This window comes from Ovis aries, chromosome 23, assembly GCF_016772045.2.
Source record: "Ovis aries strain OAR_USU_Benz2616 breed Rambouillet chromosome 23, ARS-UI_Ramb_v3.0, whole genome shotgun sequence".
NCBI lineage: Eukaryota > Metazoa > Chordata > Mammalia > Artiodactyla > Bovidae > Ovis > Ovis aries.
Genome location: NC_056076.1, coordinates 38330917 through 38357002, shown reverse-complemented (window position 1 = coordinate 38357002; position 26086 = coordinate 38330917). Strand labels below are relative to the sequence as shown.

Sequence of the window (26086 nt, the reverse complement as noted above, 5' to 3'; positions counted from 1 at the left end):
TCCTTTTAGGGAGAGTCAATGAGGCTCAGGTGGTAAAGAATCTGCCTGCAATGCAGAAGACACAGGTTCAATCCTTGAGGCAGGAAGATTCCCTGGAAGAGGAAATGGCAACCCACTCCAGTATTCTTGCCCCGGAAATCCCATGGATAGAGGAGCCTGGCCGGCTACAGTCCATAGGGTTGCAAAGAATCCAACACGACTGAGGGACTATACTTTGACTTTTCATGAGTTCTTCTGCCAGAAAACCCACTGAGTAGCAGATGCACGGGGAAAGAGCACTATCTATTTACCAAGGGAAGGGTTAACCACTGTCCCCCTCTCCTTCATTCCCGCAGGTCCTTGCAGGAGACGGGTCTGGAACCACACCCCCGGGTGTCCATGACCCCCGTGGCTTTGCCCCGTCAGCGATGAAAGGGTTATCGGGCAGCCGCAGCCATCACCACGGAGTCACCTGCGATTCAGCCTGTGACTCGCTGTCGCACCACGCGGACCGCAAGCCATACCTGCTGAGCCCGGTGGATCACCACCCGGCCGACCACCCCTACTACACTCAGCGGACCTCCTTCCAGGCCGAGTGTGTGGGCCCCTTCAGCGACCCGCTGGCCAGCAGCACCTTCCCGCGGCGGCACTACACCTCGCAGCAGGAGCTGAAGGACGAGTGTGCCCTGGTGCCCCGCACCCTGGCCACCAAGGCCAACCGCATCCCCGCCAACCTCCTGGACCAGTTTGAGAGGCAGCTACCTCTCAGCCGGGATGGCTACCACACTTTGCAGTACAAGCGCACGGCCGTGGAGCACCGCAGCGACAGCCCCGGCCGCATCCGCCACCTGGTGCACTCGGTCCAGAAGCTCTTCACCAAATCGCACTCCCTGGAGGGACCGTCCAAGGGCAGCGTCAACGGAGGCAAGGCCAGCCCGGACGAGACCCAGACCGTGAGGTACGGCAAGCGCAGCAAAAGCAAGGAGCGGCGCCCGGAGCCCAAGCCGCGCAACAACACGTCCCCCGGCTGGTGGAGTTCTGACGACAACCTCGACGGCGACATGTGCATCTACCACTCCCCCTCGGGTGTGATGACCATGGGCAGGTGCCCAGACCGCTCGGCCTCGCAGTACTTTATGGAGGCCTACAACACCATCAGCGAGCAGGCGGTGAAGGCCTCCCGGAGTAACAACGACGTCAAGTGCTCCACCTGTGCCAACCTGCCCGTCACTCTAGACGCACCGCTGCTCAAGAAGAGTGCCTGGTCCTCCACACTGACCGTGAGTCGAGCCCGAGAGGTTTACCAGAAAGCCTCGGTCAACATGGACCAGGCCATGGTGAAGTCAGAGTCGTGTCAACAAGAACGTTCCTGCCAGTACCTTCAGGTACCATTTATATGGAGGGATGGGTGCTTAGAAGTTGCACCAGCTGATTGCATGGTATTTTCTCCTGGGGCCTAGTCTTGGCTCTACTATGAATTCTCTGTGTGAACCTGAGCAAATTATTTAGCATTTTGGGGGCTGAGGGCTTCTATCAGGAAACAGGCCTGCTAGCAACCGCATCCAGTTATCTTGAGATACTGGATATAAAAGTGCTTTGAAAAGCACACCTACAAAAAGGCAAGGAGTTATTAATGTTTTGTGCTCCTCTTTTGTCTGAGGGATTGTAGGATAAGGAGGGGAGAAAACGGGAGTTTACACAAAAGTTGTTAAAAAGCCACCTTTTTTACAAAAGTCAACAATGATCTTTGGAATTCTGGAAAGAGTTTAATTAGTTCTATTCAGGGTTTTTTGTTATTATTATTTAAGATTCTGCCCCAAGCTGTTAGTTTGGAAAAATTGATTAACATCTTCACCATTGCAATTTTCACACCACAACGAAGCTAATCACACCCCCACTTAAGTCCTCATCCCCCAGAACACAGGGAGTTGGGGTGATGCCCTGCACCCTGAGGAGGTGGAGATGGAGCCAGTTTGGGGACCTGACAAGTACAGCTGCAGAGACTCAGGACAACAGAGAAGAGGAGGAAAAGAAGGGGAAGCATCTGCACAATAAAATACAATTAGTGTCAGTATGTAAATACCACACACACAGACCCAAGGCCGCTCCTCCCCTTCTGCAGACTCCTATTTTTCCTACTGCCCTCCAATCCACTGAAACCAGATTTCACCTGGATAAAAATATCAGGGGAAGAGTCTCTTTCTTCCCTACTGCCTCCCTTTAGAATCGTCATTTTTACTGAGACACAACGTTTCATAAGAGGGATCCTCACATTTTTCCTTTTCAAAGTATATGTTTTCTCTTCCTAGCCCTCCCTTCCTAGCCTTGTCTGTTTTAAAAAAGGTTTTACCGGAATATAAAATCATGACATAATCATTTCCACTCTTAAGAATAAATGCGAGGAAAAGTCTTCCACCAAGACATTCATCTTTTTCGCTCTCTTTGGATCTCTTCTGACAAAGCTGACTCCCTTGAGAACGCTGCTACCAAGTTCTGAAAATATTCCAGACTGGCAGTCACTGGGTAGGGACAGTGCCAGACCCATCCCCAGACTTCAGAAGAGGCCACCATTGTGTGGATAGTTTTCACAAACAACACAATATTTCCTACTGAAGGTGGCATCATTTAATTTACTATAAGGTTGTCCTCAGTTGCTCAGTCATGCCAACTCTCTGCGACCCCATGGACTGGAGCCCACTGGGCTCCTCTCTTCATGGTACTTTCCAGGCAAGAATACTGGAATGAGTTGCCATTTCCTACTCCAGGGATCTTCCCAACCCAAGGATCAAACCCATGTTTGGCAGGCATATTCTTTACCACTGCACCACCTGGGAAGCCCTAAAAGGTTGTTACACGTGTTAATTAAGTTATCAAGAATCACTAACAGAAGTTTAAAGCTAAAGAGATCATCTAACCAAACCTCTTCATTTAGAATATAAAAAGCTAGACTCAAAGAAAGGTAAAGGCCTTATAAGTCACACTGTTACTATATGGCAGGGGTAAGACCAGAACTCAAGACTCTTAGTTCATAGAAAAGACCATTATAAATATTACAACTGAAAGCCTTAGAAATTCTTTAACCACATAAATCTCATCCACTACTGAGAATAAAATATTTTGATATGGTATCTGTCTTGAAGAAAGGATGTGTAATGAGACAGAAAACCTAGAAAAGGAGACATTTTTGTCTGTGAAGGTTCTGTGACTAGTGGCAAAAACAAAGTAAATTTAATTTAAAAAATTGAACCATAATCAGTAGTGATAAGATCAGATAAGAAATATCAAATTAAAGCATTTCCCTGGTGGCTCAGCAGAAAGAATTCACCTGCCAATGCAGGAGATGTGGGTTCAATCCCTGGATCAGTAAGATCCCCTGGAGAAGGAAATGGCAACCCGCTCCAGTATTCTTGCTTGGGAAATCCCGTGGACATTGGAGCCTAGTGGGCTACAGTCTGTGGGGTAGCAAAGAAGTAGACATGACTGAGCCAGCACAGCATTCTGCACAAGACTTTCAAACTGAAAAAAAAAAAAAATTTTATATATATCAGTGTGGGGACATAGTAAATGCAGTGTACTCTCCAACCAGTATGCTGAGATGAGTTCCTCTAAAGAAAAGGAAGAAGCTGGACATTCACATGGGGGAGGAGGAAATGAGACACTCCTAAGAACTGGAATCCTCTCTAGCTCTCTTCTTGCTTTACAGGGAAAGGAGAATCTATCTCCTGCAGAAGCTCCTCTTAGGAAGATAGGTTTAGCCAGCATCTGTCAGCTCCCATAGAATAATTTCACTTGTAAACTCATTATTAGAAGCAAATTTGGGAACATAGAGGGGTTTGTTTTCTAGTCGTATTGCTTTGTGAAAAAGTAAAAGTGCTAGTTCCTCAGTCATGTCTGACTCTTTGAGACCCCACAAACTGTAGCCCACCAGGCTCCTCTGTCCATGGGACAGAGGAGCCAGACAAGAATACTGGAGTTGCCATTTCCTTCTGCAGGGGATCTTCCCGACCCAGGATGGAACAGGATCCTCCTGCATCGCAGGCAGATTCTCTGAGCCACCAGGAAAGACCCAATTATCCACTAATATTGAAATTGGATGTACAGATGTATTTGATTTCAGTGTCAGAAAGTTTAGCAGACAAAGCATTGAACTTTAAATAAGAGGGTTTATGTTTTAGTCCGTTGGCCACTAACTAGTTGGTGATCACTAACTAGTGATACAGCTTAGAACCATCATTTCAGCTCTCCAAAGTCTCTTTCTTCTACTATAAAGTGAGGCACTTGGTTTAGAAGGCCTGGGATCTCAGTCCACATCTTCAGACGCCTCAGTTACAAATGCAAGGCACTAATTAGAGCCGTTTTCAAGAGTTGTACAGGCCTGGAGCTACCATTTATTAAATGCTTGAAGTAGATGCTTTTCCAATGATACCTAATTTGCTCTCTGAAACTCTGTGAAGTATTTTACAGTTAAAGGAACTGTGATTTAGTAAATTAGATTAAGTCACTTGCCCAAGGACACACAGCTAGTACGTGGCAACATGGAGGGTCTAACCTGATTCATTTACCTTCAAACCTGGATTTCTCCATTAATCATGGCTGATCCCTGCCCAGACCAAATATAACACAGAGGGTAGAAGCAGCATATACCCTCTGCTGTTATGTACCAGAAATCATAGAGTATCCATTTAGTACCCAAAATATCTTTGTAAAATTAGTATTAATATTGCTATTTACTCCAGTTTTATGGATGACAAAACTGAGGCACAAAAGATGAAATTCTGTCTTCAGGAACTCATGGGTAGTAATTGAGACAGCTAAGACTTGAGTGCAGATCTGTCTGAGTCTATAAAGTGCTTCAGAAATAGAAGCAAATGCATTTTTCTCATTTTAATATGTTTTATTCTGCAGCAAAGGTATGCATTCACCTGCCCTCCTCTGTTTGCACATGGTTAAGAATGCATGTCCATGAAATGTGAACCATCTCAGATGAATGGCTGAAATGTTCCTAATTTGATTCCAGACTGAACACAAGTTAATATTCACCAATAATAGAATTCTAAATACTAAAAAGTTCTATTTCTCTCTATATTGAATTATCACTTAGAAATTATTTAACTTCGGTCATTGCCATGATTATATAGAAAATGAGAGGTCTGTAGGTGTCTAGCCTCCGTCTGGCATTGACTTAGAAAGAAAATACTGTAGCTTGAAATTATTGCAAGTTCCAGTTAATATAGTCAGTTGCTTAGATGTGCTGCCTCACAAGCTGTCTGTGGTTGATTTAAAAAAGACTCCCTTTTTTCCCCCAATATTGTTATTTTTAAATGTCAAGAATCAGATGTCTGCTGTTTAGAACTATTGTACGGCTGCCAGTGACTGTCTGTATCAGAATTTGGAGCAGGGACATGGATCTGAAGACATTAAAACTGTTTAATTCTCAGTTGAGATGTGGTTGGCTTTTGTACATTTGGAATAGAGCATTTATGGCACATCTCAGGGTAAGTGCTAATCGTTAAGGAAGGGGGTCAGAGGAGTAGAGGGAGTTTTGGTTGTTGATTTGTTTTTGCTTTAAGAAAACAGAATTCTTGATTCTGTAAATGCCTCTTTATGTAAAACGTTGCATGTTGAATGACTGGCATAATAAGCTATTCAGGAGAGCAAGATTTTAGATTTCCAACTATTAGCCTAAAAAAAAAAAAAAACCCTTCAGATTGTGTATTTTTGCATTCATCCAGCAGCAGAAACAGGAAAAAGGAAACAAAACGCTCTCCGGTAAAAGTAGAGAGAGAGAGACACAGGGGGAGAGAGAGGGGGGGAGAGAAGGCACACGAGACAGACAAGAAAGCCAGCACGCTCAGAGATGAAATTTTAGGAGAGCAAGATGATCGACCTTTTTAAGGCTGAGTGGGTTTCTTCAGTTTGTGTGCAAGTTTCAAGAAATGGAAGGATTGACCAGGTTTGAGTACAACTCTTTTATTGCTATGTATTTGGTGATAGTGTGTGGTTGGTTTAAGTGGCTTTTTTCTTTTTTTGGTGGTGGGGAGTAGTTTCTGTTGTTATTTTATTTGTTCTCTAAACAATAGCTAGTCCAGCTGAAAGGGCTAAGTACGGATGTGTGTACAGATGGTAAGAAAGCAGGTAGAGACATCAGATACCCACACATCTGTGTCTCCAGGAGGCTTCATAAAACCTTTAATTGACAGATGATCGCAGGTGCCAGGTGCCATGAGAGGATGTTGTGTGTCTAGTGGTTGAAATGTGATCTGTGGTTTTCTTTAACAAGAATGGTGAATGCTTAACTGTTCCTTTGCAAAATTAAAATTTCTGGATGGTTGGGGGTTTTGTGGATTTTCTTGTGACTTTTTTCCCTGTTGGTTAAATAAGACTCCACAAAAGATCACTGAAGAGTCATTCATAACAGACATGAACCCAGGACTATTTTTTTCAATGCAGGTACAACTATTTTTCAAAATGCTGTTCAAGATTCTATCAGTCTCTGCCCAGTGGGGTTTCCTTTCCCCTCTGAGGTTTTCCTTCCTCTTGTTTTAGAACAATTTAAATTATGTGAAGTCAGTTTTTAAAAACTACTTTACATGAAAGGTGTCACTGTGCTGAGCAATTCTACTAGTGACTTTGGTTACTGCGACGTTTCCTTGCTGCCTTAAAAAAAATGAACCAGATTGATGATTTTCTTTATTTTCAATTTAAATTGCCTCAATAATCCAGCAAAAAAAAGGGGCGGGGGGTGGTTCAAGATTCTTGAATGTATTTCCTATTTGGCTTGTACAGTCTTCTCCCTATTTTTCCCTGGTCTTAGTAGAGGTGTCCCTGTTTCTTGACGTAATAGAAGAATGAGGTTACTTCTGCCTGATCTGAACTTTGCACGTAGAATCAGTGGTAGTTGTGTCTCTGATTCTCTATAATTCCCGATGTTGCCCACATCTCAGTATTGGGGGTGGGGGTGTGGACAATTGACAAAACACTGTGAGAAGGCAGAGGTTCAGAGTCAGTGGTGGTAAAAGAAAGATCGAAAGAAACAGAAATCCTTCTTGCAAGTTGTTAAACTTTACTATTCTTGGTCTGCAATTTCCATTATTCTAAAGACATTTTCAGCAGCACCAAAAGTCCTTAGCCACAGTCAAAGGTCTCCCCACACAGGCTTTCACATCCCTCAGAATCCAGTCTATTCATGGAAGGTCTAGCATTGGTTAGCAGGGTAAAAGACAACAACTAGCCTGGATTTCTTAGTGGCCAGGGGATTTATCTCCTCCTTCTCCCTTCTCCTTAGAGCACAGTTTGATCAGTTGCAAATTAAATTCAGGAGCCAGGGTAAACATTTACCATTCAGTAAGAAAGACTCAGCCATAATCTCTGGTCCATTTGAGATCATGCCTTTACACAACCTAACACAAACAATGACTTACAAATTGCAGAACACATCTTTTTTTTTTTTTTTTGCTTGAGGTGTTATTTTGTTGTGTTGTCATTTAGTTGTGTCTGACTCTTCTGTGACCCCATGGACTGTAGCCCCCCAGGCTCCTCTTTCCATGGGTTTTCCCAGGCAAGAATACTGGAGTGGGTTGCCACTTCCTTCTCCAGGGGATTTTCCCAACCCAGGGATTGAACCCAGGTCTCCTGAATTGACAGGAGGATTCTTTACCACTGAGGTACCAGGGAAGCCCCTGAGGTATTATAAGGGCCCCCTAAACATATATGCAGTATTGCCAGGCTGGCTTTGACTCGGTGACTAGATTAGGATTTTTTGCCACTTTGGTTTTAGGCTCAAAAAACAACCACCTCTATGTTGTAGATTACTGTGCTCATTGATGTGAGCTGAACCATGGAGAAATTCCAGCTTTATTGTTCTAAACGGTTGAAATCAGAAACTTCATGTGGTTCAAACTATAATACCTCTGAACAGTCAGATTTTTTTTTTCTGTCACTTGCCAGGATAGCTTCATAGAGAAATAAAACTTGGCCTTTTCAGGTCAAATCAGGTTACTATTACTGTGATGCACTAGAAGTTATATGACCTTACTGTGATTATATTACTCATTTGAAATTTTGAACCCGTAACTTCTCCTGTTGGATAAAAATAACATGCATGTCAGACTTCACATCAAGGGTTCATTTATCTGCTTCTCAAACCATCTTGCCTCCTCCCCCACCTGCAGGCTGTGTTCCTATTAATTGCCATTTGGAACACGTTAGGACCTAGGAAAAATCATGTTACTCTGTTTTTATAAGTGCATATTAATAAACTCTTAGACCAAAACCATGGTAAGGGAGTGCTTTAATTTTTTTCAGTAAATGATTTATTCTCCTTCAACCGAGTCCAGTTTGCAGCTAAAAGGTAAAGACAAAGAGCTAATTACTGTTTACTGTCCCACAGTGTAAGAGGGTTCCCTTTTCTCCACACTGTCTGTGACATTTATTGTTTGTAGCTTTCTGATGATGGCCATTCTGACCTGTGTGAGGTGATTCTTCACTGTAGCATTTCTCTAATAATTAGTGGTGTTGAGCATCGCCCAGCATCACCCACTGGATGGCATCGCCCAGTCAATGGACATGAGTTTTAGCAAACTCCAGGAGAAACTGAAGGACAGGGAAGCCTGGCGTGCTGCAGTCCATGGGGTCACAAAGAGTCAGACATGACTTAGGGACTGAACAACGATGAAAACCTACTGTATAGCACAGAGAACTCGTGGTGATCTCAATGGGAAGGAAATCCAAAACGGAGAGGATATAGGTATACACATAGCTGGTTCACTTTGCTGTACACCAGAAACTAAGACACATTGTAAGGCAACTATACTCCAATAAAAGAAAAATAGCAAATTACTTTTAAACAATTAGCAAAGGAAAAGGAGGGATCAGAGTGTAAGGAGACACTCATCAGCTCACTCCTTCATTGACCATGGCCAATTTCTTACTTATACTGTTTTTTAACACTTCGATTTCTTGGAGAACACTCACGTGACCAAGGAAAGACCTCTTCTGATGCGCTGATCTTTTACATTTAAGAATATATACAACTATCTTTTTTAAATTGAGGGGTTTTGTTTTTTTTACTATTTGTTGATATTTAGCAAAATGCCCTGCCTTGTTTCCATTCCTAAAATAAAGCGACTTCTAATTACATTCACAAAATGAGTTTTCTAGATAAGCATATCTTTTCTTTTATGTACCTTAAAGTCACTCTTCTCTGTCCACTGAAGCTTATACTCTTTGTTCTCCCAGAATTTGGAACCTTCCTGCATATGCTTTCTTCCATCTCTGATTCATGACATAAGATCAGTTTCAAGTGTATGTACCATGTTCACAAAAGCAGAATGACTTTAAAGTGGGGAAACAAACTTTTCATGCATCCCACTAGAAAACTCCTTACCTCCCTTTTACAGGGAGTACATTAAATCTCAGGCCAGCAGTATAAACAAGTCCGAGGTGTCCTGCTTCCCTGGGATAATGATAAATACCTTTCATACAGAGAGTCATCCAATAACAATGAAAGGAAATGACTTCTGTTCCTCTCATGTTTTTTTATCCACTGTTAATTACATAATTTCAGGATTGTCTAACTCCTCCCTGATTTTACTCTCCAGGTCTCTAAAATATGAAGGTGTGTAATAAGCGACCCAAGAAGATTTTATTTATTTATTTTTCAGACAAATGACAGTTTTACAATAGCATTCCCAAATCTCACTGGAAGGCCATCTGGTATTCCTTCTCATTCACAAAATCCTCCCTGGAAGGTGGGCATAGCATCTTTCTACCTCCCTATTTCTCACCTAATAATCCCCTTATGGAAGAATTGTTTGCAATTACTTAGTCCAACCCGCTCCTTCTAAAAGTGGGGGAAATAAACCCTAAGGAGATGCCTTGACTAACACATATTAGTCACTTCATGAGCAGCAGGCTGAGCCTAGCAGACTCACTGCCCTGCTGCTGCCCATTAAGTCTTTCACATCTGTGTAAACCGTTAAGGTACATTTCAGAGGCCAGCTTATCCTTTCTTACTCCATCCATTTAAGGCAGTGAGGTCAAGGCATAAAGGGGCAAAGACCTAATCTGAAAGTTAGATTTGAAGCATGGCTGTTTCTTTAACTAAATGATCACCTGCAGTCTGTAACTCTGTGGTTACACATGGCAGGGTAGGATTTTTAATGTCTAAATAAAAGAAATGGGTATTTTTCTTCCTGTTACCCCTGTCCATCTCTCCTGTATCCTGATGGTTTTATTAGGAGGAAATTCTGTACCAACAGAGCACAAAGGGAACAGCATCACACTCAGAGCCCTGGGACCGGGTTGTAAGGGCAACACACTTCTCTCTGGCATCTCCCACCATCTTGGCGGCCAGTCCTCTTACCTCTCACCTCACTTTCCTAGAATAAAGATCATAAGCATAGCTGAAACTGTATGTTCCAAAGTAATGCGTGTGTGTGTGTCTGATATGTGACACATAGTAGAGAATATATTGGACAATGGGGCCAAGTATATTAAATCAGAGTAACTCTAGAAAATGTCAAAGAAATACTGCATAGGAGCCATCAAAGGCTACAGGTTGATCTCTTGGTCATTGCTTTTGATAGTCAAAAGTGAGCCAATGGGAAGAAGATCTAGCTCTGAAGCTGGAAGTGCTGTGTGGAGCATTATCTACTGGCATCCATATAGGTAAACGGTAGCACAATGATGCCACATTTGCCTGCATGTGCAGAGTCATATACACGTGTGGTCACTTACTCTGTCATTGAATATTTAGGGAAACTTATTCCTTAAGTTTGTGGGCACAAGTATCACCTTGAGGATGTCTATAAAATGAGGATTTGTGGCTCCAATCCAAGAGATTCTGATTCTGTAAATCTGGGAAGAATCCAGGGCAGAGAGCCATCCGAGAGTCACCCTTTTACCCGATGCTTTAGAACTAGCAGACTGGATTCATCTTTGTATTTACTGAAGGGGGCAGTAGAGCCTAACAAATGAAAACGTTGGCTTGCATGTTGCCACGGATTTCCCACAGGACTCTGGGCTCCCTCTCTTAGTACCTCCATTTTTAGATCTGCAAAATGGGCATAATGATGACTTTCGTGTTTGCTGAGGTCGTAGAAAAATATTTCAGATTTGAGGAAAAAGTAAAAAATACAATGTGAAATGTTTTGAGTTTTCAAATCCTCAGCTGTTAATGCCCTTCACTGCTTCTTCACCTGTTTCATGTACCACTTTTTCTTTTACATGTTGCTTGACTGAACTTTCATTAAACAAGGTTAGCATGAATATATCTGATTCTGTGGGAAAGAAAAGCAGTTTCCCAAAGTCGGATGACAAGCCCATCACTGGGTAGATTTAAGGCTTCCTGCCCCAAATGCCAGCTAAACACATAAAGCTTTTGTTTGCAGATGAAAAGATCGCAAAGGGTACATCTTTTGACAGCTCAGCTTCTGTCAGTCAGGTTTCCCTGTGGCTTCATGTTTGCTGATAGAACACAATTTTTCTGTTGTTCTATCTCCTCAAGCTTTCGTGTATGTTTAAACAAAACCTACTTTTGTTTTCAGATCTTAAGTCTGTCAAGACCCTGCTGCCTCACTACAGGCAGCTTTGGTTAGTCCACAGGGCAAGTTTACTTAACAGCAACAAAGGATGAGATAGTTGGATGATATCACCAAGTCAATGGACCTGAGTTTGAGCAAACTCTGGGAGACAGTGCAGGACAGGGAAGCCTGGCGTACTACAGTCCAGAGTTGTACATTACTTAACAACAACACCTCTGGGGCTTGTCTAAAGGGGACTTTATCCACTCACCTCCTTTCTTGGTTCTCTGACAAGTGTTTCTACCAGAGCAGCTTCGATGAGTGGAGTTCGTCCACTATCGCTGGCAGATGACAACAGGTCCTTGTCCATCACTGTTTTGACACATGTCCGAAATCCCTGATCACTCCCCTCCATTCTCAGAAGCCAGCTCCATCACAGGCCACCTGCTGGCCCCATTAAAGTCCCTTAAAAGATCCCAAGGACTTGTAATCCTTAGATAATTCATCTTTTTTTTCTCCCCTTCTCCTCCTCTCCTAACTAATACAAGTTCAGCTAGCTTTTCGGTAACTCAGGGGGTGTCAGTGCAAGTAACTGTCATTTGTTTGCAAATGAACTTGAGCTTTCTGAAAATTCTCCCCATCACACTCCTCCAGGCTTCTCGGTGATTTGAGAGCGTTTCCTGCGCTCCCACCTCTTGGAAGTATTTCATGGCACGCTGAGCAGACACTTTTAGTCAAAAATGCCTATAAATAACTGATTTTCCCGCTTGCTGCCTTCTCTCTAAGGCTTTCACAAAGGAGGTGAAACAAATCCACCAGAAACAAGAACTCTCTGTGAGGGCTGCACAGTGACGTTTATGAAAACCCGATCCGTAGGCTGACGATTGATCTGTAGGCTGACAACTGTCCTGTGGGTTGCTTCGCCATATTCGACTTATCTAATCACTGCCCAGAAAAAGAAACATTTTATTTCATGCCAGCCGATCTCATGAACTGAACAATCAATCAAAAACGTCTTATACAAGCTTTCATTGTATTTTGACTTTCACGCTGCGTTGTTGTTTTCTTTTTAATCCCAAAGCCAACTGGTATTTCTTTTCCATTGGTAAATCCAGATCACCAATTCCTATAGCTATTACAAGATAGGAAATTTGAAAATACTTTGCATTTCTCCTCCAAACTGTCATTGTTCACAGAGAGCATTTACCGTCTGGCCTGTCTTTTCAGTCCCCTATGCTACCCCAACAACACCCTTAAATCTCCCAGGATGATGTCATGGAACCTCCTGGAAGACTGCGCCCAGCAAGGCAGGACCATCGGAGAAGGCAATGGCAACCCACTCCAGTACTCTTGCCTGGAAAATCCCATGGACAGAGGGGCCTGGTGGGCTGCAGTCCATGGGGTCACTAGGAGTCGGACAGGACTGAGCGACGTCACTTTGACTTTTCACTTTCATGCATTGGAGAAGGAAATGGCAACCCACTCCAGTGTTCTTGCCTGGAGAATCCCAGGGATAGGGGAGCCTAGTGGACTGCCATCTATGGGGTTGCACAGAGTTGGACACGACTGAAGCAATTTAGCAGCAGCAGCAGCAGCAGTAGGCAGGACTGTAACACCAGCCTTCACCGACCTCACCGAAATGACCCTTAAACGTCAGACACGTGATGCTAATTGTACTCCTTCCCTACCTCCGCACCCTACTGAGCAAAGGAGAATTGGGTTTAGCTGTTTTATCATATAATTTGCAATGGGAAATTGTCCCCAGACCATGCTTATAGGTGAGGAGCCTGAGGCTCAGAGAGATTAACTAGCATTCCCCAGTCTCCTCCACGGTAGAGAAGGTGGGGTTTCTTCCTCATTTCCTTTTACTGCCCCCTCCCCACCCCCGTCAGGGTCCCTCAAGGAGCACAAGACAGTTGTTGGTCTTGGTGTTCTGTCTACTCAAGAAACTTTGCCACACATTGGGAGAGTGGCACTGGCATACAAACACCAGCATGTGTGAAGCAGACAGCTAGTGGGAAGCTGCTGTGTAGCATGGGGAGCCTAGCTCAGTGTCCCGTGATGACCTAGAGGGGCGCGATGGTGGGGGCGATGGGGCGGTGGGGCCCGCGGGAAGCTCAGGAGGGAGGGGACGCGTGTTCATACAGAGCTGATTCACATTGTTGTACAGTAGGAACTAACACAACCTTGTAAAGCAATTATTTGCTGTTGTTTCGTTGCTAATTCGTGCCCGGCTCTTTGGCGACCCCTTGGACTGTAGCCCACCAGGATCCTCTGTCCTAGGCATTTCCCAGGCCAGAATAAGGGAGGGAGTTGCCATTTTCTTCTCCAAAGGATCTTCCCAACCCAGGGATCGAACCCATGTCTCCTGCATCTGCAGGACGGTTCTTTATCACTGAGCCACCTGGGAAGCCCAAAGCAATTATACTGCTTTTTTTTTTTTTCTTTAATTAGAAAAAAGAAAATTTCTGCCACAAGCCCCACTCTCTGATTTTTCCATTCTAGGCACTGGGCCTAATGTGGTTATGGTTTGGGCTATTGCTAAGGTTTCTAGAAAGTGCATCTTGTTAGGGCTTTCCTCTTTGTGAACTGAACATGCAGAGTCAACACAAATATGAGAAAGAACTGCAAACGACAGTGACGTTTTTAACCAGGGAGTTCTTTGTTCATATGCAGCAGAAAGTATAAAACCCAGAGCAATCCCCACCCTGTATCCATGGGCTCCACAAATGGAAAATATTAGAAAAATAATAAATTTCAGAAAGTTCCAAAATGGAAACTTGAATTTGCCAGCAACTATTTCCATAGCATTTCCATTGTATTTACATCTATTTGTGAAGCGTTTACATTGTCCAAGGTGTTATAAGTAATCTAGAGATGATTTAAAGTACACGAAGATGTGCATAGCTTCCATGCAAATACCACACCATTTTATATAAGGGACTTGAGCATCCCTGGGTACCAAGAGATGGCTGTAATACTCACATTGAAACAAGACTTTGCTGTTGTTGTTTAGTCTCAAAGTTGTGTCCGACTCTTTTGCAACCCCACGGTCTATAACCCGGCAGGTTCCTCTGTCCATGGGATTTTCCCAGGCAAGAGTACTGGAGTGGGTTGCCATTTCCTTCTCCGGGGGATCTTCCTGACCTATGGATCAAATTTGTGTCTCCTGCATTGCAGATGGATTCTTTACCTGGAAAACAAGACCAGGAGAATTCAAACCTAAATCCCCTCTCCTCCCACCCACTGCCCTGCATCCAAGTTTCCCTCAGGGGCAGGAGGGTGGGGAGCTTCCAAGGCACAGCTTGAAACCTTTCCCTTTAAGCAGGCCTAAGCTAAGGACTTCCCAGGTGGCTCAGGAGTAGGGAATCTGCCTGAAGCACAGGAGACCTGGGTTTGATCCCTGGGCTGGGAAGATCCCCTGGAGAAGGCAATGGCAACCCACTCCAGTATCCTTGCCTGGGAAATCCCATGGACAGAGGAGCCTGGTGGGCTACAGTCACTGTTTCAAGCTAAGGCAGTTTAATGATGCGGTTGAGGGAGGGGTAGAGACACAGGAATGAGAGGGACCAGGATAGAGCAGAGGAGGGGAGTGTGTATCCACTCTGGATAGATCAGATATATCAGAAAACCCTAATAAAGTCCAAAAATGTTAGTAGTTAGCTGTCCCAAGCTTGGTAATGTAATTGGCAGCTCTCCCAGGCCCTGACTTTCCTGAAAACAACAAGTGATGGATGGTGGGTGCCAGGGGGTCCTGACTGGCTCACAGTATAAATGCACTTCTTGACTTGGACAGACAAGTTCACTTTCTTTCCTTTTCCTCAACTGTGACCCAGAGAGAGGGACTGACTTCTCTAAGAACAGGCAAGCCTTTCAGTCCCAGCCAGCGCTCTGCCCAGACACAGACTGGGCATTTCCTCATCTTCATCCCATGCTCAAGGCACTTCCGTGGGATAATGAATGATGGCAAGGATCATAAGCGGATGATGAAGGAGGAGGGGAAAAGGGAGAAAAAGGACTGACATTTACGGAGAAGGTTCAGTAGGCCTATGCTTAACATATATTATCCTTACTTCGAAAAGTTGCTAGGGTCGCTATTCATACCCCCATTTTATACAACGTAGAGGTAATTAATTTGCCCAAGATTGTGTTGCTGATGAATGACAGACTGGAGATTTAAACCCTGGTCTGATTCCACTGTCTGTTCACCTTCCACCACTCTGTGCTGCCTCTGCTTGGTATATTCCTCTGATCTTTTCCTGAAGAATTGTTTCTCAATGAGAATGTGATGACAGTTTTTTAAATTGTTAAATTTAAATGTTAAATTTTTAAATGGTTAACTGATGAAAAAACAGATTGCACCTCTATGATTAGATATAAAAATAAATCTAGTTTGGAAAGAAAACAAGTAACACATGAGGTTCATCTGCAAAGTCAGATGTATAATGGATTTGGAATAGAATATTATTTCACATAGCTGGAAAATTATATATCAGCCGATGGAATAAACCATCACTCAAGACTGTTGTGCTTTTTTTTTTTTTTTCCCAGTGAGAAACAATACTTTTTATCCCTTGAGACTGCCAACCTGACTGTAGTTATAGCATTGTTAAAACACTAAAAGTTTATGTCCCAGTTAGGACTCTCTGCCCATTTAATATCCTTTGCTTATATTAATTCAGGAATGTTTTCTTCTATAAAAATTAATGGCACTGAAATGATGAGAAAGGAAGCTAGGAATTCCCAAACCCAATTTCTCTCTAAGGAAGTGTGACTTTCTATTTTTGTCTTTTGGGGAGACCAGAAAGTTATCTCAAAGGCGTATTTTGAGCCAGAATTCTGCTGGGGATGTGAGCTCCACACATCCCAGATGGTTAACTAAATATTTGGGAAGTTCGTGAATTTTACTATTTGTTAAATTACCACAGGTCCAAAGGAAAAAAATATGTCTCTTTAATGGTCAACCTTTAGAATGCTTGTTAATCATTTATATAACTGAATTAAGTGGGCCATTTGGCAGGGGGTACATATTAATATATCTGACAAATAGTACTATTAGGGAATATCAGCAGAGTTTAAACTAAATTCCTATAGCAGATAACAAGACAGGATGGTCAGGCTTCTGAATTCCACCAGGATTAAAAGTGCCATACTCAGTGATGAACATGGAAGTCACGGAGTCTTTAGGATCTTGCTTCAAAACTCATTTTGGGCTCTTCTTCATGTACCTGTGTCTCATCACAGAGAATTCATTGTTCTAACAAGCCCTGATTTCATGTCCTCTCCCTTTATTTAAGCCCAGATGAAGTTCGTTTAAATTTATAGATACAATCTTCATGTTTCAACAGCTCCCACTTTCTCTTGATTCAATATTTTATCAAATATCCCCATGCATAAGAAGGAAATGTTAATTATTCATTTCATAGGGACATGTAAGTAACTAAGAAATGAAAAAATTCACTAATATTAAATCATGCCAATTTAATTCTCATTGATATTTGCAAACATTATATTTCTTAGATTCAACCAGCAATGATTTCACCCAGCTATCATAATCTACGGTCCCTTTTTGTAGTCTCGATTGTGAGCAGATCATGTTAAATGTTATATATTTAAATGTTAAACAATACAAGGACAACCATTCTCAACATCTTTCATTCAACCAAGATTTATTTAGCAACTGTTTGACCCACACTGAACCCTGGGAAGAGGTGACTAGACTAAAGTGGGAAAGGGAAAGATGAGCATGGGACAGGAACACACAGATGGGGCAATGACCACCAGCTGGTGAGAAGTAAACGGAGGCCATGATTGAGTCTCTGGTTGACTAGGTGATATGGAATTTTTTTCAGAAATACTCATGTTTCCCCCAAATGGAGGATACAGTCCAGCCTGGAGGCCAAGCCCAAGCAATTTCACTCTCTGGGCAGCATCTCAGGACAAGCAATGGTGTGAGAATGAGGAAGAGCAGGGTCAGGTGCCCCAGAAGGTGCATGGGAGGCCTCAGACCCCAACCAGGCTGAGCCCAACAACCAGGCTTCTAGCCCCAGAGATGGTGGGGCTGCCCAGGCCCTGGAGAAGAAATCTGGACAGACAGCGAGTACCACTGGGGGAAGAGCATCCTCACATTCACACATCATCCTGACCTCCAGCAGTCAGCCAGCAGGATGGATTCACCTGGGTTCTGTGGGTGGCAGCACCATACTGCACCCCCACTGAGAGGCAGTTGGGGCTGCCCTGGGAGACCAAAAAGCCCACGGGCGTGAGAAGAGCAGAGGAGGAGCAGGTCAGAAGATAACCCCAGAGAATGATGAATGGCTTTATCACACCGAAACACAAACACTGTATCCCCAGCTCATACACCTGAGGAGGCAGCTGTTAAACTGAAAAGATTCTTTTCCCAACAAAAGCATCAGATCCCAAGCAAGGTGAAAAAGAGCTTCTTGTTATTAAAAAATGTGTAACAAGAGGCTAGCTAAACATGTCAGGGAGAGAGCAAGGAAACTTCCCTATTGGGGAAATGAGGGCAGGCGGCCCCCAGGGTTCCTTTCAAATCAAGTAGCCTTGTTCTGTGCTGCTGTTCAATATGGTAGCCACCAGCCACATGTAGCTGTTTCAGTTTACAGTCATTAAAGTTAAATAAAAGGAAAAGTTCAGCCCCTCGGTCCCCGTAGCCACATTTCTAGTGCTCAGTCCTCTCGTGTGGCTGGTGTTTACCATATTGGACAACACAGATATAAACATGCCCAGGCACCCCACTCCAGTACTCTTGCCTGGAAAATCCCATGGATGGAGGAGCCTGGTGGGCTGCAGTCCATGGGGTCGCTGAGAGTTGGACACGACTCAGTGACTTCACTTGCACTTTTCACTTTCATGCATCGGAGAAGGAAATGGCAACCCACTCCAGTGTTCTTGTCTGGAGAATCCCAGGGATGGCGGAGCCTGGTGGGCTGCCGTCTATGGGATCGCACAGAGTCAGACACGACTGAAGCGACCTAGCAGTAGCAGCAGCAGCAGCACTGCAGAGAGCTCTGTTGGACTGCATGATTCTACTTGTTTCTTGTCTATTTTAATACATTGAGTGCTACTAGGTTTGGGCTTTGCCTGGAGAAGGCAACATCCTGTTGTGATGCCTCAGTGCTCAGAGGTGTCAGAACTTGCCAGGAATTTTCCATGTGCCGTGTGAGAGTGAGGGCTGCCTGGGGGAACACCTGTTCCTCCACCTAGTCATGACGTGACATCAAATAACCCACTTTGCTACTCACATCTTTTAGTTCTTCCATGTTCTGATGGATGGGTGCCAATGAGTTGTCACACCATTCTGGGTTGTGAAAAGAATCACCTGTTTAGAAAACAGGCAGTAATCTCATGGAATAATAACCAGCGTGGACTTTGTAATCTTGTTTTTAGGGAAATGGTGTCACCAAAAATATGCTGTCTGGCCACATTTGTTTACTCACCAAACTGCAAAAGTTGTATTTTCTCACATGGTTCCCTGGAACCAAGTGCTCTCTGGCCAATGTTGAGGGCTGGAAAGAGATCTATTCAGTCCTGCAAGCCAAAAAATGCCGTTGTTGGCAAGCCAGTTGGAAAGCTTGCTTTCCAGAAAACGCCTTTATGGAAAAACTTACAGGGCAGGGCTCCGTAATGCAGACCCTCAGAGGAAGAGGGTTTCCAGGCCCAGGGGCATCCCAGGAAGATTAGCTAGAGCACCAGGACTGCCCAGAAGTAGAAGTGATGAGCCTGCACATCTAACTGACTTTGGAAGTGATCCTACCTAGAGAAGACCATTTGGTGGGCTGGAGAAACGGGCTGGGTTTGAGGAGAACTTAGACGCAGGAAGGCAGGGCACACGCATCCACCTAATTCAAGTGCTCTTAGTCTGCGACTGTGGACAGGGTGTGAAGGAATGGACTTTAGGGGGTTGTGAACTCTTGGACTTAAAACAATAAGGAGGGGGGGTGTTTGTGTTCACCCTGCTCTGGAGAAAAGTCCTTAGCTTTTAGCATGTTCCCGAAAGAGAATAAGGGCCACTAACAAATTTAAATTACAAATACGACTGAAGCAACTTAGCAGCAGCAGCAGCATCCTTTAAATTAGGTAGACATTTTTTCTCCATATGGTCTGGCAGTCGCACTCCTGGGTGCATATCCAGAGAAAAATATAATTTGAAAAGATGAATCCCTATGTTCCCTGCAGCAATCTTTACAATAGCCAAGATGTGGAAGCTACCTAAATGTCCATCGACAGATGAATGGGTAAAGAAGATGTGGTATATATGTGCAATGAACTACTACTCAGCCATAAAAAAAGAATGAAATAAGGCCATTTGCAGCAATATGGATGGACCCAGAGATTATCATACTAAGTGAAGTAAGCCAGATAAAGATATGATACTGCTTATATGCAAAATCTAAAAGAAGAGGATACAGATGAACTTGTTTACCAAACAGAAATAGACCCACAGACATAGAAAACCAACGTATGGTTACCAGAAGTGGGGGAGGGATAAATTAGGAGTTTAGGATTAAAATATACACATTACAGTATATAAAATAGATAACCAACAAGGACATACAATAATACACTAAACATCTTATAATAACATACAATGTAGGAAAATGTTAAAAAAAACTATATATATATATATATATATATATATATATATATCTGAATCACTTTACATCTGAAGCTAACCCAACACTGTAAATCAACTATATTTCAACAAAACATTTTAAAACAGTAAGTAGCTTTTTCCTTAAACACCTAAAACTGATGACTTTCCTTCTTCCTTATAACATCTCATTAGAAAAGCCTTTCAGGTTACAACCTTATAATTCTCTGAGGAATTCTTTAGTTTTTAAAGAATTATCATTGTGGGTGCCTATTCCCTGCAAGAGATAGTTCCTTGTTGGAATTTGGAGAGTCTACTACAAAGTAAAGCGTGTAGTAGGATTTATCGTGAAGAATTTTCCTGAGTGATCAAGTAACAAAAAGTGAGGATCTGCTATGTTCAAGGGTTGAAGCTGAGAGGAAAAGGGAATTCAAAGATTTGTAAAACAGCTGCTACTCTCAGGGAGCTTATAGTCTAGTGAAACACTGGGTGGTTAGAGAAATAGAATACAAGGAGAAGTAAGAAGCTGCATTAAGATACCTGAACAAAGAACGTGAAGATTTATAGGAAGAAGAACTCCAACTTGAGGCTTAGGAAAGGGTAGACAGAGGAGAAGAAAGCTTTCTCCATTTGAAATGCTATATCACTGAAGCTTTGGTACCACTTCTGTGAAAGCATACTGGCAGAGATTTCTCTTAGCTTTTTCCCATTTTTACTAATCACTCAGTAAATTAGCTCTGTATCTCCCATGCCTAAATTAGTGCCTATCAGGCATCATTTAGGTGTGGAAGGATGGATAAGGGGATGGATGGATGGATGAATAGGTGGGCGGGTAGATGGATGGATGGATGGACGGATGACAGGCAGAAGAGAAGCAAGACACAGAGAGGGAAAGAGTGGAAGAGAAAAAGAAAACAGAGTTCATGACATCAGCAGCCACCTCAGCTCAGAGTCTTATGGGAAAAGAGTTTAAAAACATGGACATTTCTGTGGGTCCCAAGTCTGGGCACAGCCTGGCTCAGCTGACAGGTGCACTCAAGGCTAAAAAAGGCTAAAAAAAGATACCCGCTGGGCTGGGTTCTTACCTATAGGCTCTGCAGAAGATTCTGCTTCCAGACGAATTTAGGCAGATGGCAAAGTTCAATTCCTTGCACCTGTACAACTGAGGTCCTTGATCTGCAAGCTGCTACTGCTGCTAAGTCACTTCAGTCGTGTCCGACTCTGCGACCCCATAGACGGCAACCCACCAGGCTCCCCCGTCCCTGGGATTCTCCAGGCAAGAACATTGGAGTGATTGCCATTTCCTTCTCCAATGCATGAAAGTGAAAAGTGAAAGTGAAGTCGCTCAATCGTGTCCAACTCTTTCTCGACCCCATGGACTGCAGCCTACCAGGCTCCTCCATCCATGGGATTTTCCAGGCTAAAGTACTGGAGTGGGGTGCCATTGCCTTCTTGATCTGCAAGCTAAGTCATATCAAATCTTTGATCATGCTTTGAATCTCTGCCACTCATCTCTTTGACTTTCTCTTCTGCCCTCAGCCAAGAGAAAAGAAAGCTGTTTTTTAAATTTTATTTTATGATGATAACATAAACATAACATAAAGCTCTTCTTTTAAGGGCCTCATGAGATAACATTGGGTTCATCCAAATTAGGGGTTTACTTGGTGGCTCAGTGGTAAAGAATGTGCCTGCCAATGCAGGAAACATGGGTTTGATCCCTGGGTCAGGAAGATCCCCTGAAGAAGGCAATGGCAACCCACTCCAGTGTTCTTGCCTGGAAAATCTCACAGACAGAGGAGCTTGGCGGGCTACAGACCACAGGGTCACAAAAAATCAGACATAACTTAGTGAGTAAACAACAACCACCACCACCAGATTAATCCAGCATAATCTAACTATTTTAAGATCACCAATTAGTAACCTTACTGATATCTGCAAAGTCCTTTTTGCCATGAAACGGTGGATAAAGATCACCATAGCCGAAATTCTGCCTACCATAATAGTTGACAACAGAGTCCATGTACATAGTAAATGTACCTTTATTACATAGTATATCTTTATTAACAACCATGCCATTGAAAGTTCATTTGTTCTTCTTCCAGGAAGAACAAATGCAGCTTTGGGGCCAGAGAGCTGTATTTAAACCCTGTGTTTTACTGCTTAAGCAACTTGGAGTGAGTTATTCAACCTCTCTCTGCCATGGTCTCCTCTGCTGTAATATGGAATTAATAACAATCCTGATTATGCAGGCATCTAGAGAGGATTAGATGGATGAATGTCATGCAAAAGATGTGGAACAATGCTTAGAAAGGGACATTATATAATGCCTCGTGTTATTATTATGATGATGCCTGAAAACATGGTGGTACCCAGATGAACTGAAACAAAGCAACAGGTTTAAGAGGCATTGCAGAGTTACTGTTGGAAAACACAATTTCATTTAGTCAGGATTTTGATGAAATGAAATTCTACAGTATATGTACTCGTTTCCTATTGCTGCTATAAGAAGTTACCACGAATCTAGTGGTTTAAAACACAAATGTATTACCTTACACTTCTGGGGATCAGAAGTCTGAAAATGGGTCTCACTGAGCTAAAATCACAATATCCACAGGGCTTCATCCCTTCTGGAGGCTCTAGGGAAGAATCCACTTTCTTGCCCATTTCCCAGCTTTGAGAAGTTCCCTGTTCTCCTTGACTCTGGGCTCCTCATCCCATCTTCAAAGCTGGCAGTCACATGTCTGATTTCTGCCTCTGTGGACACATCTTCCTTCCTGACTTTCCTGCTTCCCTCTTTCACCTACAACATGCTGCGTGCTAAGTTGCTTCGGTCAAGTCTGACTCTTTGCGACCCCGTGGACTTTAGCCCTCCCAGTTCTGCTGTCCGGGATTCTCCAGGCAAGAATACTGGAGTGGGCTGCCATTTCCTACTTCAGGGGCTCTTCCTGGTCCAGGGATCGGACTCGCATCTCTTCTGTCTCCTGCGCTGGCAAGCAGGTTCTGTACCACTACAGCCACCGGGGAAGCCCTTATTATTCACACAGTCTTACACTAAAATGCCAGTTCTTATATCACCTGAAGATAATCCAATATCTGTAAATATAAATATGTACATTTTACACACTTGCAATTAATATGCTTCATATATTTTTACCTTTTGTTGTACATAATATAATTTTTAGTTCAAACACTTGTGAGCACTAACTACATGTCAAGCAGTCTGTTAAAGGCTGGATATACTAAACTGAGGGACTTCCCTGACAGTCCAGTGGTTAAGACTTTGCTTTTCAATGCAGGGGGTTTGGGTTCAATCCCTGGTCGAGAAGCTAGGATCTCACATGCCTCGTGGCCAAAAACCAACATAAAACAGAAGCAGTATTGGAGCAAACTCGATAAAGACTTTAAAAATGGTCCACATAAAAAAAAATATTTTAAAAAATTGAAAAACACAACTCCTGTCCTCAAGTATTTCTCACCATAGTGGAAGGGGGTAGGGATAAAGATGGTAAAAGTTTTTCTTTTTTTTTTTTTTTAATGTTTAACATGTATAGAATTGCCTAGACTTAGAGACTGAATGACTTGGTCATCAGGGAAGAGGAGTAGAAATGAAAACCAATTTATGGTTTGAAAAACTGGGTGCATGCCAGTATTTCCAACTGAGGTAGGTGATATGAGAGAAAATGTAAGTTTGAATAAAGAATATGAGTTAGTTCCAGACATCTTGAATCTAATGTGCCTACAGAATATCCAGTTGAAGGTATCCCACTGCCAAGCCTTCACTTATCCAAATACTATTTAGGAGCATATTACAATAACTCAGACAAGAGATGATTATGGTTCAGACTAGGTGAGAAGCAATAACGATGGAAAGAAGAAAAGGCATGTTTCTAGTGTATCTTAAAGGTGTCAGGTTGGTCAAAAGTCCAAGGTGAGAAAGACAGAGAAGTGAAGGCAACTTAATTTGTGAGTCTGGAGTTTTGGAAGCTGTCAAGGCTGGAGAAAGGTTAGCTGGGAGCTATCACGTAGAAGGTAGACAAAAGTTGGAGAGTGAATGAGATGACATTGGGGCACAAGTAAGTCAGAAGATAAGGCAGCACAGACCAGTTTCCTGGGCTACACAGACATTAAATAACAGACAGACAGTGAAAGAAAACAGTGCTAGAGTGAAAGACAGCAAGATGGAAAGGAAATCAAAACAGCAGAGCAGTAAAGGAAGAACAGATCTCAGAAAATAGGAAAAGTTGAGTGAGGTCACTACCAAAGAGGGGCTGAGTTGGACCCCTCAATAGACATGGAATGAAAAGTCTATCAATGAATCTGGCCATTAGGAAGTAACTATTAAATTTACCAGTAGTTTCATAACTATCTTAATGTATCCTTTTGTATACATTGTTTGTATCTATATGCTTATCATTTTAATAAGTGCTTATTATTTTTCATGTCTATCCTTTTAATAAAAAGACTGTGGCTATTCAGTTCAATTCAGTTCAGTTCAGTTGCTCAGTCGTGTCTGACTCTTTACGACCCCATAAAGTATGTTAACACACCGTGGTTAGAATATTCATTTCTCAGTTATTTTCATTTGAATTTTTTTACATTTTTCACCATTATGAATAAAGTCATAAAAGTCTTTTTCAAGAAAATGTGCAAATTTTTTTCTGGTTTGTATTCCCAAACATTATGCACCTTTCTTCAGTTAAAAAAAAAAAGACATTCAAGTAAATCTTAGTATCTTCAAATAATTGAAATATTCTGATTTTAAATAATTATTCTGCAGAGACTTGTTTGCCATTTAGATCACAAACATCTGGACTATTGTCTAACGCGGAATGCACACTTCCAAACCCAGCGTTTGCTTAGTATATTACATCCTGAAGCCCTCTATTAATGCAGGATCGTAGTGACTAATAACCTGTACAGGAATCTGTTTCCTTTCTCTACATTACAAACCATTTAACATCCATTAGTAATAGATTTCTTCACTTGCAAATGACTAAAGTAATTTCCCATCTATTAGCTATTTTTGTTGACCTCACTTCACTAGAGATCCTCAATCTAAGTTTTATTTTAGCAATCACAATTCTCTCATCTAATTAACAAAAAAATTGGGCCACTGCCTCAGTGGCCTGCATTCAACCCTATTTTGACTGGTGCTTTCCTAATAATATCTCATGCTCCTTTCCAGCCCTGTGCTTAGAATAGTAGTTTCTGTTCCATTGCCCCCATTTTGCTTTATTTTTTACCCCACATTTCTTTTTTCCTTTCCTTTATTTACTACCCAAATCTTTCACTGTTACAAATACCTCAAGAAACATCCAGTTATTTATTCAGTAGAAATTCCTGGGCTTGCTGGGCCAATGGGGATGCCAAATGGTAAGATTCTTGCACATTACCAAGTGACCCCTAGAAAGGATTCCTGAACTTTCACTCTAGAAGCAGTTTCCATTCTTGATACCCTTTGTAGAAGATTCTTCTCTATTGTGAATCGAAGCCCACCTCTCTTTAATTTAGATATAGAGCTGTGTGAAATAAATCAAATTCTTCTTCTACAAGGCAGTCTCTCAAATGTTTGATGAAAACTATTGTTTGTCTCTGAGTCTTTGTTCTGTCTTCAAAAGACCTAGTTCCTTCAGCAATTCTCTGAGAACAGGACGTCAAGCCGGTCTAGCTGACAACAGACAAATTGTATTTTGTTCCAAGAAAAGCAGTATCTCTCTTAACTTTTGGTATTTCTGTGTGAGCAGTGTTTCTGTTGAATTTGGACTTCATAGCATCCACTGAAAATCTTTGGATTGGAACACCCTCTTTCTGTCAAGGTACCAGCTTGTCTGGCAACTATGCTAACCTGTCTCACAGTCAGATAAAATTTTTGAGCCATTCGTTCATAGGAAATCATTCTGGCATGTTTCTCTTACTTTGTATTGTGCACTTAGATGGTTTAACATAATGTGGAATGTTATGTTTATTTTTA

The 26086-nt window shown here is 42.6% G+C and overlaps 1 protein-coding gene across 14 annotated transcripts in view; it reads left to right on the top strand.

Annotated features, from left to right (window-relative positions):
* Positions 1–26086, top strand: part of DLGAP1 (DLG associated protein 1) — a 791650-nt gene that overhangs the window by 490452 nt on the left and 275112 nt on the right. For 5 of the 14 annotated variants that reach the window (XM_042239659.2, XM_060405422.1, XM_027960729.3 and 2 more), the window contains exon 1: positions 5364–5474. In XM_042239659.2, the coding sequence (XP_042095593.1) occupies positions 5382–5474 (93 nt within the window). In that variant the 5' untranslated portion in view covers positions 5364–5381. Of the gene's footprint in view, positions 1–335; positions 1365–5363; positions 5933–26086 lie in introns of those variants that run through there. The other 9 variants (XM_027960732.3, XM_027960730.3, XM_060405425.1 and 6 more) reach the window with 2 other exon arrangements.